We start from the raw sequence: 14,186 nt of genomic DNA on the forward strand, positions 1-14,186 counted from the left end.
CACTCATTTTAAGGAATATCTGAATAAAATAGAGACTGTAGAAACTTCTGGCTTCAGTGCCTGGCACTGTCTTTTCAGTTTTTGAAAAGAAGTAACGGTTTTCTCATAATTTGCAGTTGTTTTGAAGCCATGTAGAAGCCAAATTCTGGGCAGATTTTCACATTGCCATGGCAATGGCAGCTCCTGACCTGACCTCTGACAGCCAAGGACTGCGTGATGTCATCGCTACAGTGACACAGAGAAGATTTTTTACCCTAACCCTAACCCTATCCCGGCAGTAGCCCCCGTGGCACTCAAAATTTCCCTGGAATTTTCTAGATAAACACCGACTGTTCGGTTTGTTCAAAAATTAAGCACAATTTCAAGTAGATATAATTTATTAGATTAAACAGCATTTATTGTGGTTTTTAGAAACGCCTACTGTTGCAGAAACTACCACAGAGGTGATTTGGAGTACCTTGGCAGGTGTTTATCTTTGCCTGACTTTATTCAGCTGACGAGCATTTGTTTTGGTCTGAGATGAAATAACAGTACTTTTACTTGAGTACAATTTTCCACTAGTCTTTCCATCAATGCAATTTTGCAGACCTCATCTTTATGTAATCTTTTTATTGTAGCATTTATTTATCTATTTCATTACTTACTTCATAACCATATTTATTTAAATCAATTTGAATGTGGTGGGGAACTCTGCCTGTTTTCAAATCAACACACAAACTGAAGCCTAGACGGACATAAATCACAGCTACACACTCTCTGTACATGGATACTACCTGCCATTGCCAATTGATTTGCTGACTCAAGTCCGTCTTGTCCGAGCAGCACTTTTCTTTAGACTGCCGCTGCATAACCTCATCATATTCTGTATGATTTATCATGGTTTGTGGTGTTGCCACAATACCTCATCACATCACATACAGCATCATTGGTGTTCTGAAAACTGAAAAAGTTCTAAACAAGATTAGATTTACAGTGAGCCATCGTCAATGTCAACACTCACCATATGACTTTACAGACAGAGGGAGAAGTAGTTCTTATCATGTGGGTATTATTTAGACTACATCCTAGTGTTGGCATAGTTACTCTCTACTGTATCCCTGATGATGATCTGATCGCTGAGAACTGATCCTAGAAATTGAAACATTTGGGATTGGAAGTATCAATATTTCAAGATTGATCCGCACACCACTACTGGGCAGAGGGTAACAAAGTAGCAAGAGGGAGGGGAGGAGCACAGTGGTTTAGTGGTGAGCTTCATTGTGGCATTAAGTTAAATTTGGTAGGACTTTTACTTGTAATGAGAAATTGTCATAACCAATTATAACATGACCAAACAGTATTCAAGAGCAAAATTCAAAATTTTTTGTAAAACAAAAGAGAACTTTTTTCTGACACAGTACACAGTTTATGTATGATTTGATAAGAATGGAACTGAGCTGAACGCTCCTTGCCTGGTTTCCTCAATGTATAGATTTTCAAGGAATGACGCAGCATACTCCAGGTTCTTCTTCAGGTCCACCACAGATGCCTCCCCCCTTTCCAGTTGCTTTACAAGACATCGCAACCTGCAACACATAGCCACCACACCAACATCAGCATCACCACTAAATTTAAACAATGCCACATACTTGATTTGCAGTGAAGAATCAGAAGTCAGGGAAAAAAGGACATACTGTGCTTTCAGAAAGTGTTGAGACCCATTAAATTTTCATTTTGTCATTGTGGGGTATCTACCCCTCTGGGTACTCCGGCTTCCTCCCAGTCCAAAGACATGTACCTTGGGGTAATTGGTGACTCTAAATTTCACAAAGTTGTGAACGTGACCATGACTGGTTGTTTGTCTCTATACGTCAAAAACCTTAACAGCTACAAGACTGAAGCTTGAACAGCTTCCCGACACTACAGTGCTTTAACAGTGTCAAATTGAAACCTATGTATTTCACTCACTGAGTACATCCTTCCTTTCCATTTTAGACACTCCCTGAATACTCTATCAACACCACTACGTCAGCTTTGCACATTAGATCTAGGTACAGTATTTCATAATCTTAAAAGCAGAGTTCCATGTTATTTGCTTTGTACTTTTATGCTGCCAAATTGTCGATCTTTCTTCTAACACCACTCTCAGGACAAACTGTTTTGCACACAAGATTCATGATATTTGAGAGCAACAATCCTTCAGCCACTTGAATGCATGTTTTTTTTTTTGTTAATCAGCATGCTGATTTTTAACATTTAGTCCAAAGGAGTGCTGTCATAGACATACGTAGATGCCGCATTGGCAGCTGGATTGATAGTCAACGTTGCCACCATATTCAACTATGCAAGACTAGCTTGTAAACAAATGCAAGTAAATGGAGGAGCTGCACTTTTTCTGGATTAAAAGCACTATAATGTTAATGTTTCCCAACCAATTTCAATGAGTTGTTTTTATATTCAAGGATTTATGTTCAATGTGGAGTAAAAATAAGTTGTTGTTTTTCTACTTACAATCATGATAGTTCACAGTATAATCACTATTTTCTGTAAGAAGGAGTGTGTCAGTCAGTCTGTTTTCTATATTTTTATAGCAGTGAAGGAATAAAACAGACAACAGAGAGAAAAACAATTATAAGATGAGATAGGCCTCAAATTTAATGTAGTATAGAGTGAGATGTTTTAGTAGTACATCAATATACTACATTAGTAATACTACTACTACTTAATAGTATGGCAGTATATCATATTATTATGTGCCTGCTGTACTAGAAGTACAGAAGGCATATATTTTAATCCGTCAAATTTCATATTGTGCAATCCAAATCTTTATCAGTTTAATTAATGCAGCAATCACACAATTGATATCCTCGTAGCTATATTTTTTCTTCCGTAAATTTTTTGACATGCTACAAGCCTTACACATTTGAAGATAGAAACATGATTCCAAAGCTAAAATGTGAAGCATGCTTAGGAGATAAAGGCTATGACTTTCGGTGCTGATATCTGTGGCACCTGATTCTATATGAATTGTTTCATGATTTTGAATGGTGGTTGGGAAATGAGCAAAAAATTATGAAAAATTATATTGATGATGATAGATGATAGATGATAAAAGATGATATCTCAAAACTTATAACAGCTACACACATACATACTATAACATCTTGTATAATTAATGAGTTATTAATTAAAATATATAAAATAAATTTTAATGAGGACTGCACAAAATCATTAATATCTATGTTAAGGCTACAGAACTGAAACTTGGCATACTGCACAGTCAAAAACTTTTGTGATGGCACCACCGGCGGACAGTTATTGATATTTTTTAGATTGATCATGATCACACATGAACTACAAGGTGTGCAAGAAAAAAATCTTTGACCTGTGGATCCTATGCACTATCACATTTAATAGCTGAAAGAAAGGTGCAGCAAGTTTCTGCCAGGTGCAAGCTAGCTTCCAGAACTGAGAGCTTGCTGCTGAAGCTTCAAGTAAGTTGCAGGAGCTGCAAGAAAGCAGCACACTTCAGGTGGCTTGCAGCAATCCTTTTCTATTAAAATGCACTAGTTAATGTGATTGCTGCAACACTACAGTGCTTAAACAGAGTCAAAATGGTAGCAATAGCACCACCATCTGGTGAGATATCAGGTGACAAATAATGCAAAGTGTTTTCGTTGATATCTCAACACCGAAACCTAGAAGAACAACTCTGTTGTGTAAGGATTCAATGGATGATGCTGAAGAGATTGCTGTAGGCCATTGTTTGAATTTTTTCTGCCATTTTGAATTATATGAAAAACATACTTTTGACTCCCTATCCTACATTTTTTATCCAAGTTTCACCAAACTTGGTACATATCGTGTTTGGACAACCATGAAAAAAGCATGTACGTATGTGTGTTCGTGGTGTTGGGAACTGCGTAAGCGTAACCTTCAAGCCCTTTGAAGTTGTCAGGATTGGCCAATATGACCTCACAATAATGGTTTTAACCAAAATTGTCCACACAATTATAGAAAGATATGTACACACACACAAAGAACCACACATCTACAAACACACACAAGTACACGCAAATAAACCTTGTTGATTTACCTTAGAGATGCTTTCACACCTGAGTTTACCGGCTAAGAGTTAATCAGTCTAATTAGCCAATCAGAGTAAGCTTTACCCATCTAACCGTCAGTAGAACCTGCTGAGACATTGTTTGCTTTAGTGACTGTGGCCACCAGGGGCGTACACACAATTTACTCTGTCTCAACAGCGTGAAAGCTGAAAGCTATGTTTGAAAATTGGATCACACAGGGAAAACTAAAAGTCCTATTGAAAAGATCACCTCACCACAGCTGTCCAAAGGATTCATTAAAGAGATTGATATCTTATATGTGCACCTGAAACTCCCCCAATTCTGTTGAGGGTAATAGCTTCAGAGCTCAGTTTAACATGGATGTCTATGGGAGCTTTGGACAGCCCTCTTTGCACTTTGGGGCAATTTCCTCAAAAACCATAAAAGATATCAGAATGAGACCAAAATTGGTTATACAAGACAGAAAAAAATATACATTTTTGATATAAAACTAGTCAATGAAGGTTGGAAATTGTTGGATTTAAAAAGAGTTTGTCTGAAAATTTTCAGGGATGGCAGTTAGAGTTCACAGTTAGCTCTGTTTAGCGAGTGGAGCTGTGCCTAAAGGAAGACAGCAGACATTGCTCAAGATGTAATAAACATCACAATCCTCTACACTGAAGTTACAACAACACAACACCAAGCAAGCGAAAGAGAGGTAGAGAGTGAGAAGCTAGTGCTAACTGCTAAGCTATTTCCTGCACTGCACGTTGTTGTAGTATTTCTGGACATAACTTTTCCTTATCACGGCTGCCATGGTGCACGTAACGCCAACTGAGTTGAACTATTGTAGCCAAAACCAACACGTGTGCATGTGCGCAAGTAGTGAAACGCTACTCGAATAATGACATCAACAACGAGTATACGACCCATCCCTACTGCTGAGTTACTGAAAGTCGCTAAATGGAGCACAGACCTCTGAGTGCTGAAAAAGAACTAATGACTTTAATTAGCCAATAAGATGAAGCTTTGTCCACCCCCCCCCCCAGATACTGCATGAGTAGTGTGTATGTGTGTGTGTGTGTGTGTGTGTGTGTGTGTGTGTGTGTGTGTGTGTGTGTGTGTGTGTGTGTGTGTGTGTGTGAGAGAGTGTCTAGGGGTGTGTGATGTCTGCTGCAGTTACATAAACATCATACTGAGTGAGCGAGAGAGAGGGATAGAAAGAGAAGCTAGTGCTAACTGCAAAGCTAAAGTAACTAGCAGATCTGAACAGCATTTAAACAACTGCTGAGTTACTGAGAGTCCCTAGAAGGGGCAGAGAGCTCTGAGTGCTGGAGCAGAACTAGTGTAAGTTTAAATATACAGCAGGTAGTTAGAATCTGATAAGAGCAAGAAAGAAAACAGCAATATTTACTGTGTTCAGACAGAGCAGCAATATACTCTACCAATAACAGAATTTGAATGCAGATGGAACACCACAATGATGTCAGCACATCAGCAGCTGAACACGTCAACATGTGAACAGCGTCACTACTATTAGTGAAAAGACATCAGTAAAAGTAATTCACTGTGTAAAAATTTTATCAGATAAAAGAACAAAGTAAGTCAGTTAAAATGTTTCTGAATAAATGTGTTAGTGCGATACATTTGAAAATGGGAGTGGAGGGGTAAAACATGTTATAGGGTGATAATGATGATATATGATAAAACTAAAAAATTAAACAACATCTTTAGGTACCAGATATATCAGTTCCCAGGTGAGAACAGCAATGAAATCAACCAATTAATTGCAGTTAAGCATTTTGAAGCCTGTGCATCTCATACTTGAGAGTAAAAGGGGTAAGAGTCTATGAGTCCAATTAGCCAATAAGAATCAGCTCTGTCCCTTCTGCCCAGATACTGTGTTAGTAGCACCTGCTGAGACTTGCTGTTTGCTATTGGCTTCTGAATTTGTATTGCAGCCAATGGGAGAGCTACTATGATGGTTAAACAGTTCCAGTAGCTCGAAAATTAATTCAATATGTCTACTGCTCTATTTACTGTTGTACTGTCCAGTCTGAACTGTAATCTCTCTCTATGAGCACTAACTTGTAAACAGCTTTCTTCCTGTGTCTGTGTGTGTGTGTGTGTGTGTGTGTGTGTGTGGACCTTGACCCCACGAAAATAACCTCAGATTCACTGCAAAGAGGGTCCAACTACTGCCCTGTGACGTTTTCAGGCTTCACCCCAAACCTAAACCTAAACCAACAGTTTGTGCTCAGGTGTGCTCAGGGGAAATGACTCAGTATCGGCTCCTGGTAGCAGAGGGTGGTACAGCCTCAACACACACTTTTCAACTCAAGAACACACACTCGGCTAAAATACGCATGTCTAAGCAGCTGATTTCCATAGAAGCTAGCTCTGATGATAAGCTGCTAACAATAAGATCATTTTAATGTAAATGAATAACTTAACTGCAAACACATACCAATTAGTTTCAGCACTGACTAAACCTTTTAAGACCTAAAACCTTTGAATAGTTGACAGTAATACATTTCTTATCCATTTCTTCTGTCTGTATACAAGGGAGATGCTAACGCTAAGCTAAAAAGTTTGCCATGCTAATGATAACTACACTGATTAGCTGCTATAATAGACTAAGACAAGAAAAGCTAGTGATTAATCATCTTAATAATAATAATAATAATAAGAAGAAGAAGAAGAAGAATGATGATGATAATAATGATTATAATAACAATAATGTAACTGACTTAAGGGGTATCTTATCAACCTATATCAATGAATAAAAACGGATAATCTGTATTTGTGAATCAAATGTCATGTTCGTATGAAGCGGAGAGTGTGGGTTGCCTGGATACATTTATAGTGACATGCTTGGCGGGCGGACATGGGAGTCTTATACATCAGAGCATGACCACTCTTACAGGACGTGCTCACTGTGGAAAGATGTGCTCAGAAATATGACTAGAAATGCAGCTTCAAACTTGGTTTAATAACCACAGTGCAGAGGAGACCGTACAAACATACATCTGTGTGTGTTGACTTGAATGCGCAGTCACGCACATGTAAAGGATACCAGATTACATCCCTGAAACTACGGTATCCGTAACAGCTCAATATTGTTGTGAACAACGACTGATCTACATCCCCTTTCCTTAGTTTAAACTCCATATAATAACAAAACCGTCTAGGGACAAACTAAATGTAGCAGAGCATACTTAAACGTCCAACATAACTAGTATTAAGCATACCTACTCAGTAACTGAAATGACATTCAGATAAAGTGAGTAATAAAAAAACATTTTGCTTAAAATGTAAATAATATTATCAGTCACAATACCCAAGCAAATGTACACATATGAAAACAGGATTAATGTTTCAACATACAGACATACTTGAAAAATTAACCAGTACACATAGCTGTCAGCTTTATCACAAACATGAGTCAACCTGAACAATATGCGTATTTATATTCAACTGACAAGTGTAGTTAGTCTCTGTATTTGGGGTTTGGCTTGCTAATAGGACCTGAGCGGGTTCTGTATGGACTTTCAGTGGTGTTTGAGGGAAGTTTAGCTGGTGGCATCTCAACTAGCTTAGTGTCCATCATCTCTGGTCTGTTACTTGTGTGAGTGTCCCTGTCTTTTGTCCTTTGTTCAGTGGTCTGTGCTGGGGCAGGCTCAACTACAGGCAAGATATGTCGGCGATTTCTCCTATACAGTTTTCCTTCTGAGTGGATGACGTATGATCTGGGCTCTTTACAGATTTCCTTTACCATGCCTGTGCGGTTGTAACCTTGTGAGGAGCTGGGCTTTTACCTGCTGTGGCTCACGCATGTGTGGTTCAAGCAGCTTGCTCGAGACTGGGAGAGTGGTGCGTGTTTGCCTTGACATCAGTCTCTGTGCAGGTGATCCTAGCTTTGCATCACGTGGCACGTTTCTGAGGTTTAGGAGGTTAAGGAAGACATCGGTCCCGTCTCTGTGTGACTTCTCCATGAGTTGTTTAGCACTGCGAACAGCTCTTTCAGCTAACCCGTTAGATTGACGATACTCTGGGCTCCTGGTAACATGAGTGAAATCCCACTGAGTAGCAAAGTCTTTGAAGCGCTGGCTTGTGAATTGTCTCCCATTGTCTGATATGAGTGTGTGTGGTGTTCCATGCACTGCAAAGTGCCTCTTGAGTTTTGTAATGACTGTTGCTGAGGTGAGGTCATGGAGCAAGTCAATCTCATACCAGCCTGAATATGAGTCCACCAGAACTAAATACTGTTTATTGCGCCAATTAAAGATATCAGTTGCCACAGTTGACCAAGGAAGGTCTGGGACTGGATGCAGCTTGAGTGGTTCTTTCTGCTGGTGTGGTTTTGTGCTGTTACACACAGAGCATGACTGTGTCTCTTTTTCAATGTCGTCTGTTATTGTGGGCCAGAAAACTATGCCTCTTGCTCTCTGTTTTGTAGCTTCTACACCAGGATGTCCTCTGTGCATGATGCTGATATACTCTTTCTGTAGAGAGCAGGGAATGACAGACTTGTGACCTTTCATAATGACACCATCTTCAATAGTTAGTTCATCCCTGAAAGGAAAATAAGGACGGACAGCATGAGGAAGACTACGCTGTTTGCTGGGCCACTCGTGTCTGATGATCGCACTGAGTGTCTGCAGGGTCGTGTCATCAGCTGTGTGTCTCTTCAATTCCTCGAGGCGAGAAGAAGATATCTAATTGACTGTCATCACATCAAAACTGTCCTTCTCCGCAGCATCTTGAATTGTGGAACTCCTGGGAGCTCGGGACAGAGTGTCAGCCAGGTACATTTGTTTTCCACTTTTGTAGATGAGTGTGATGCTGTACTTTTGAAGTCTTAACATCATCCTTTGCAGTCTCGCTGGTGGTGCATGTATGGGCTTTTTTAGTATGGTGACCAAAGGCTGGTGGTCTGTTTCTATGGTCACTGGCTTCCCATAATCATTGAATTTTGAGCATGCAAAGACCACGGCCAGCAGCTCTTTCTCGATCTGCGCATATCGAGTTTCTGTGTCAGTCAGAGTCCGTGAAGCATATGCCACAGGTTTTCCTTCCTGCAAACATGCTGCACCAAGCCCATACTGTGAAGCATCACAGGTAAGTGTCACTGGCTTGCTGACATCATAGTATGACAAGACTGGCAGGCTAGACATGTGGTTCTTCAGTGCTTCAAAAGCGTCTTGCTGTTGTTCATGCCACACCCATTCAGTGTCTTTGTGTGTGAGTTGTCGTAGTGGAGCTGTCAGCTCACTGAAGTTCAGAATGAATTTTCCAAGGTAGTTGACCATCCCTAGAAATCTTTGCAGAGCTGGCACATCTGCTGGCACTGGAATTTCACTGATAGCCCTCGTCTTGGTGGGGTCTGCTTTGAGACCGTCATTTGTGAAAACATGGCCAACATAGCTGACCTCGTTCAGCCGGAACCTGCACTTGAGAGGATTGAGCCTCAGATTCACCTCCCTGGCACGGTTGAGCACTTTTCTCATGTTGGCATCATGTTCTTCAACGGTTTTACCTCCAATCAGTATGTCGTCAACTATGATTGCAGATATCCAGTGAAAATCTGCTCCATAGAGCGCTGAAACACTTCGCTGGCAGAGTTGAGTCCAAATGGCATCCTCAAAAATCTATATAGACCAAACGAAGTGCTAAATGTGGTTAGCATTGAAGATCTGTGGTCTAGTGAGATCTGCCAAAAGGAGTTGAATCGACACTCATTTGTAGCGATACACCATCGACATAAAATGTCTCATCTGTTGTGTTATCAGCTTGGTCGGGCTGCAGCTCATGAACAGTCCTTCTAGGTTTCTGCCTGTTATAGGTTTGGTGTTTGGACTTGCAGCATTTTTTAAAATGATTCCATTTTTTGCACGCATGGCACTGCTGTCCAAAAGTGGGGCACTTATCTTTCTTAGCAGCGTGACTGCCTCCACAGTTGTTACAGTTAGCAATTCTCATCCTTGTCTCATGCTTCTGTTTTCTCATGAACTTAGCATGTACTGCATCAACACTTGTGGCAGAGTGTTGAGGGAATGCTAGTGTCTTATTATGCTCTTCTGTCACTTCATGAATCTGACATATGGAAACAGCCTTAGCTAATGTCAAATCATTGTCACGCAATAACACTTTTCTCAGATTGTCATTATTGATACCACAGATCAGTCTGTCTGTAATAAGTTCCTCATAGAGATCTCCAAAGTTGCAGCTCTTTGCTTTAATCCTTAAATCACTGACATAAGATTCAATTTTCTCACCAACTCCTTGGTTACGTGTGTTGAACTTGTGTCTTTTCATGGTGATGTTAGTTTGGGGGTTGCACATCTCTTGAAACTTCTTCTTGAGGCACTCGGGATCCTCTTTGGATTCAGCAGGTGCTAGGATGTTTCCATCCACGCCGGGCTCTCTCACTTCTCCCGCGTATACAAAAGACCGCTCACGTTCAATGGCCTCCGGTCCTGCCAAATTCAGGAGGATGTACGCTTGTGTGCGGGCTGACTTTGCAGAGTGTGCCGCCGCAATGAATATATCATATTCTTGTTCAAAGATTCGCCAGTTCTCTGCAATGTTACCGTCAAAGACGAGTGGGTCCGGCCTCCGGAATCCGTCCGCCATGTCTTTTATTTAGTCGCATCGTCTAGCTGGCTGAAGTTGTCCTCGCTTGAAAAAAACATAACGTCTCTTGTCCTTAAAAATCCGGGAAAAAAACTTCTGACACCATGTGGAAAGATGTGCTTAGAAATATGACTAGAAGTGCAGCGTCAAACTTGGTTTAATAACCACAGTGCAGAGGAGACCGTACAAACATACATCCATGTGTGTTGACTTGAATGCGCAGTCACGCACATGCACAGGATACCATTACATCCCTGAAACTACGGTATCCGTAACAGCTCAATATTTTTTTGAGCAACGACTGATCTACACTCACGATACAAAACAAGCACTCCTTGACTCAACACTCTGGGGAGACTAAGGGGTCGAAGCACTCGACTTCCGAGCTCTGCGTTTAAATGGCAGAGAGACTGACGTTAATAAAAAGGTAAGTTTTGCCTACATTAAATTTGGGTTAAATTAAGATTTATTTCAGCGAACTGAGCTGATTTGATTTAAATACAGCATGTGGTAAAAATCAAAGAATATTTTTTAACTGGTAAACACATTTACTTGAACATTAACCAGGTAGTTAGCATAGTAAGTTAACATTAAAATATATGTGAATTATCACAATGCTATTGAGAGTTATAAAGTTATGAAGCAGATGGTTTTGTGTTTTGCTTACTTCACTCAGGACAGGAGAGACAGTCACGTCATTTTAGCTAGGTCGCTAACTAAGCTAATTTGCTAACCTTAATCTCGTAGATGCTGCGACACCGGCCTGGTTAAAAATGGTGGTTAGTCTGGTTAGTTTTATCATTACTTGATTCAGTATAACACTAAAACAACAGTCTGATGAAGGTGTATCGCAGAACAGATTTTTCTTATTTGTTTGAACCTTGATTTCATCACCAGTGCTGTGCTCAAAGTTCATGGTGAAAGTCAGATTTTGGCCCGCAAAGCAGCAGCCATTTCAAAGACATGACGCCCATGATGCTAGTTAGTATGGCAAATTAGACCGCTTCATGCTGCTGTCTTTTCCCAGTTTCGGTGATAGGTAATGGCTTATATTTCTGAGCAATCCATTAATTTTTTTAACTTATTATTGATCAGATTTACTAAACTGTAACTAGCAACAGCATCTGATTATCTTGCAATGTTCTAGATATAGTTATCTAACATATACGATTTTTAGAAAGTATAAGATTTATGGGCCTATTTGATTATTTAAACAGCACTGTATTTGATTATAGGATTATCAATGGCTGCAATGAGAAGAAGGAAACCCCCTAAAACGGATGCAATAGAGCATGCAGCCAAGGCCCTTGACAAGACAGCAGAGTTGGAAGAGAGATACATCAACTCCTTTAAAGGCATAGTGCGTGTGATTTCATTATACTTTGGTTTAGATATTTTGTAGTTCTGTCAGAGCTTACCTCTTACTACTACTTGGGTTTGATATAGGAAAAAAATGGAAAATTGCATACAAATAAGGCAGCACATAATATTCTCCTGGCCTATTTGCCACTACCTTTGGCCAGTTTATGAATCCTTTGCCCAATGTAGTGTTTCAGGAGGATGTATAAACCAAAGGTAGCAAATTATTATTATGTTTTTATTATTATTTACTTTTTTCAATAAATGAAGTCAGGTTCTGCACACGTTCCTGTGATGTGCATCTTTTATTGGAGGATAACTGGGATTTTTTTAACCTGGGCCTTATTTTCCCATGGTTTTGGCTATAAAAGATTGATATGGACAAAAATCCTCAATATCAGTCCACTATTGAGGGATAGGGATATTGAAAATATAACTGTAAAGCATTCAACAGTGTAATGGTATCTGTATGTGTTCATAGGTCGAGGGGTGTTTGCCAAGGCCCATTTCCAAAAAGAAGACTTTGTGGTGGAATACAGAGAGGAATTAATAAATGTTGAAGAATCTCAAAGAAGGAGGAGGATATATCATGGTAGATGTGCTGTCTTTATGTTTGACTTCTACTGGCAAGAAAGAACATGGTGGTAAGGGATAGATTGAATTTTACATTTCTGAACAGTTAAGTTTTTTTCATATTTCAATCAAACGCGTGATATTAAATCATCAGCCACTGAGTTAGCCACTATAAGCATCAGTTCTGTAGCTTTGCGGCTTGTGGCTTGCAGCCTTCAGCGTCGCTTGTGGCTGTGTTGTATCTTGTAACTTTCGCTTGTAGTGGTGAAAGGATTAGCAGTATCTAGTCGATCTTGTCGGTCTCGTTGATCTCATCAATACTCCCGGGGCCGCGACGTGGACGCTCCTTTCATGACAACCGCACTTGCTCTCTGCTACTCAGTTGCAGAGTATGCTTGCCCAGTATGGGAGCGAGCTGCCCATGCCAAGAAGTTGGACCCCGCCCTAAATGCTACCTGCCGTCTTATCACTGGCTGCTTAAAACCAACACCTACAGAGCGCCTGCACATCCTGGCAGGAATAGCCCCACCAGAGATACGACGACAAGCAGCAAGCAAGAAAGAGCGGCAACAACAGTCCACTGACCAAAGACATCCTCTCTTCGGGCATGTACCATCCAAAAGCCGTCTTAAGTCCAGGAAAAGTTTCCTGAAAAGTGTCCCACCCCTCGGAACATCGAGCACAAGCAGTGAAAGAGTCACTCGGTGGTAAGAAAGACTTGACAACCTTCCATCAGAAACAACAATGGAGCTCAAGGCGAGCGAAGCACTGCCCCCCAGAGCAGACACCAACTACACAATGTGGAAATGCTTAAAAAGACTAAGATCTGGTGTTGGACGTGCAAAAGCTACTCTCGCCAAATAGGGACATCTGAATGATGGAAACGCTGTGTGTGACTGTGGCACTGAACCACAGACCATGCAGCACCTTCTGATAAGCTCCCTGCTGGAACAGCCCTGCACAGCATCGGACTTTGCAGAGTTTAATGAGAAGGGACAGAAATGTGTTCAGCTGTGGCTGAACCACATCTAGCCAAGCCTTGTAACTGAGTGTTTTGTGGAACCGATAAGAAGAAGAAGCATCGGTAACGTAGCCTGTGTTGTACAGATTCACTTAAATAAAAGTTTGATTTCAGGTTGTTTATCTATGAAAATCTGTCTACTTAAGGTAATTTCACTATTGTGTGCTGTTTTAAGATTAAGACAGATTGGGTAATCTTATTTGAAGTTCACTTCTGAAGGACTGATGGTAAATTGTTGCCAAATACAATCAATGATTTCATTATCTGCAGCCTAATTAGTGATTTATTGTTGATGCACCTCAAGAAGATGGCAGTCTGGGAAGACTAGTCAATGATGATGTTGGGACTCAATCATTCAATAGACCAAATGTTTCTTTGCTCCACTGGACAAAGGAACTCACACTCCACAGTTCCTCACCGTTCACACCTGGGGATGACCCTTCCCCCCACGGACCTTACTGGCCAGCCATGGCCAGCATGTGACATGTGACCCCCAAGGGTGTCACCAAACAAAACCAGTCTTCTAGACCCCTTCTCTCTCTCTTCCCTTC

General features: G+C 40.6%; 1 protein-coding gene across 1 annotated transcript in view; it reads right to left on the minus strand.

Moving 5' to 3' along the window:
• LOC111648297 (dual specificity calcium/calmodulin-dependent 3',5'-cyclic nucleotide phosphodiesterase 1C-like) overlaps positions 1-14,186 on the minus strand; it is a 102,345-nt gene that overhangs the window by 25,149 nt on the left and 63,010 nt on the right. The window contains exon 4 of the mRNA XM_023398146.1: positions 1,452-1,565. Within this exon, the coding sequence (XP_023253914.1) occupies positions 1,452-1,565 (114 nt within the window). The remainder of the gene's footprint in view (positions 1-1,451; positions 1,566-14,186) is intronic.

The sequence above is a fragment of the Seriola lalandi genome, unplaced genomic scaffold (genome assembly GCF_002814215.2).
Source record: "Seriola lalandi dorsalis isolate HSWRI2012SDOR001 ecotype SW California unplaced genomic scaffold, Sedor1 jcf7180002054972, whole genome shotgun sequence".
In the NCBI taxonomy this organism is placed as follows: Eukaryota; Metazoa; Chordata; class Actinopteri; order Carangiformes; family Carangidae; genus Seriola; species Seriola lalandi.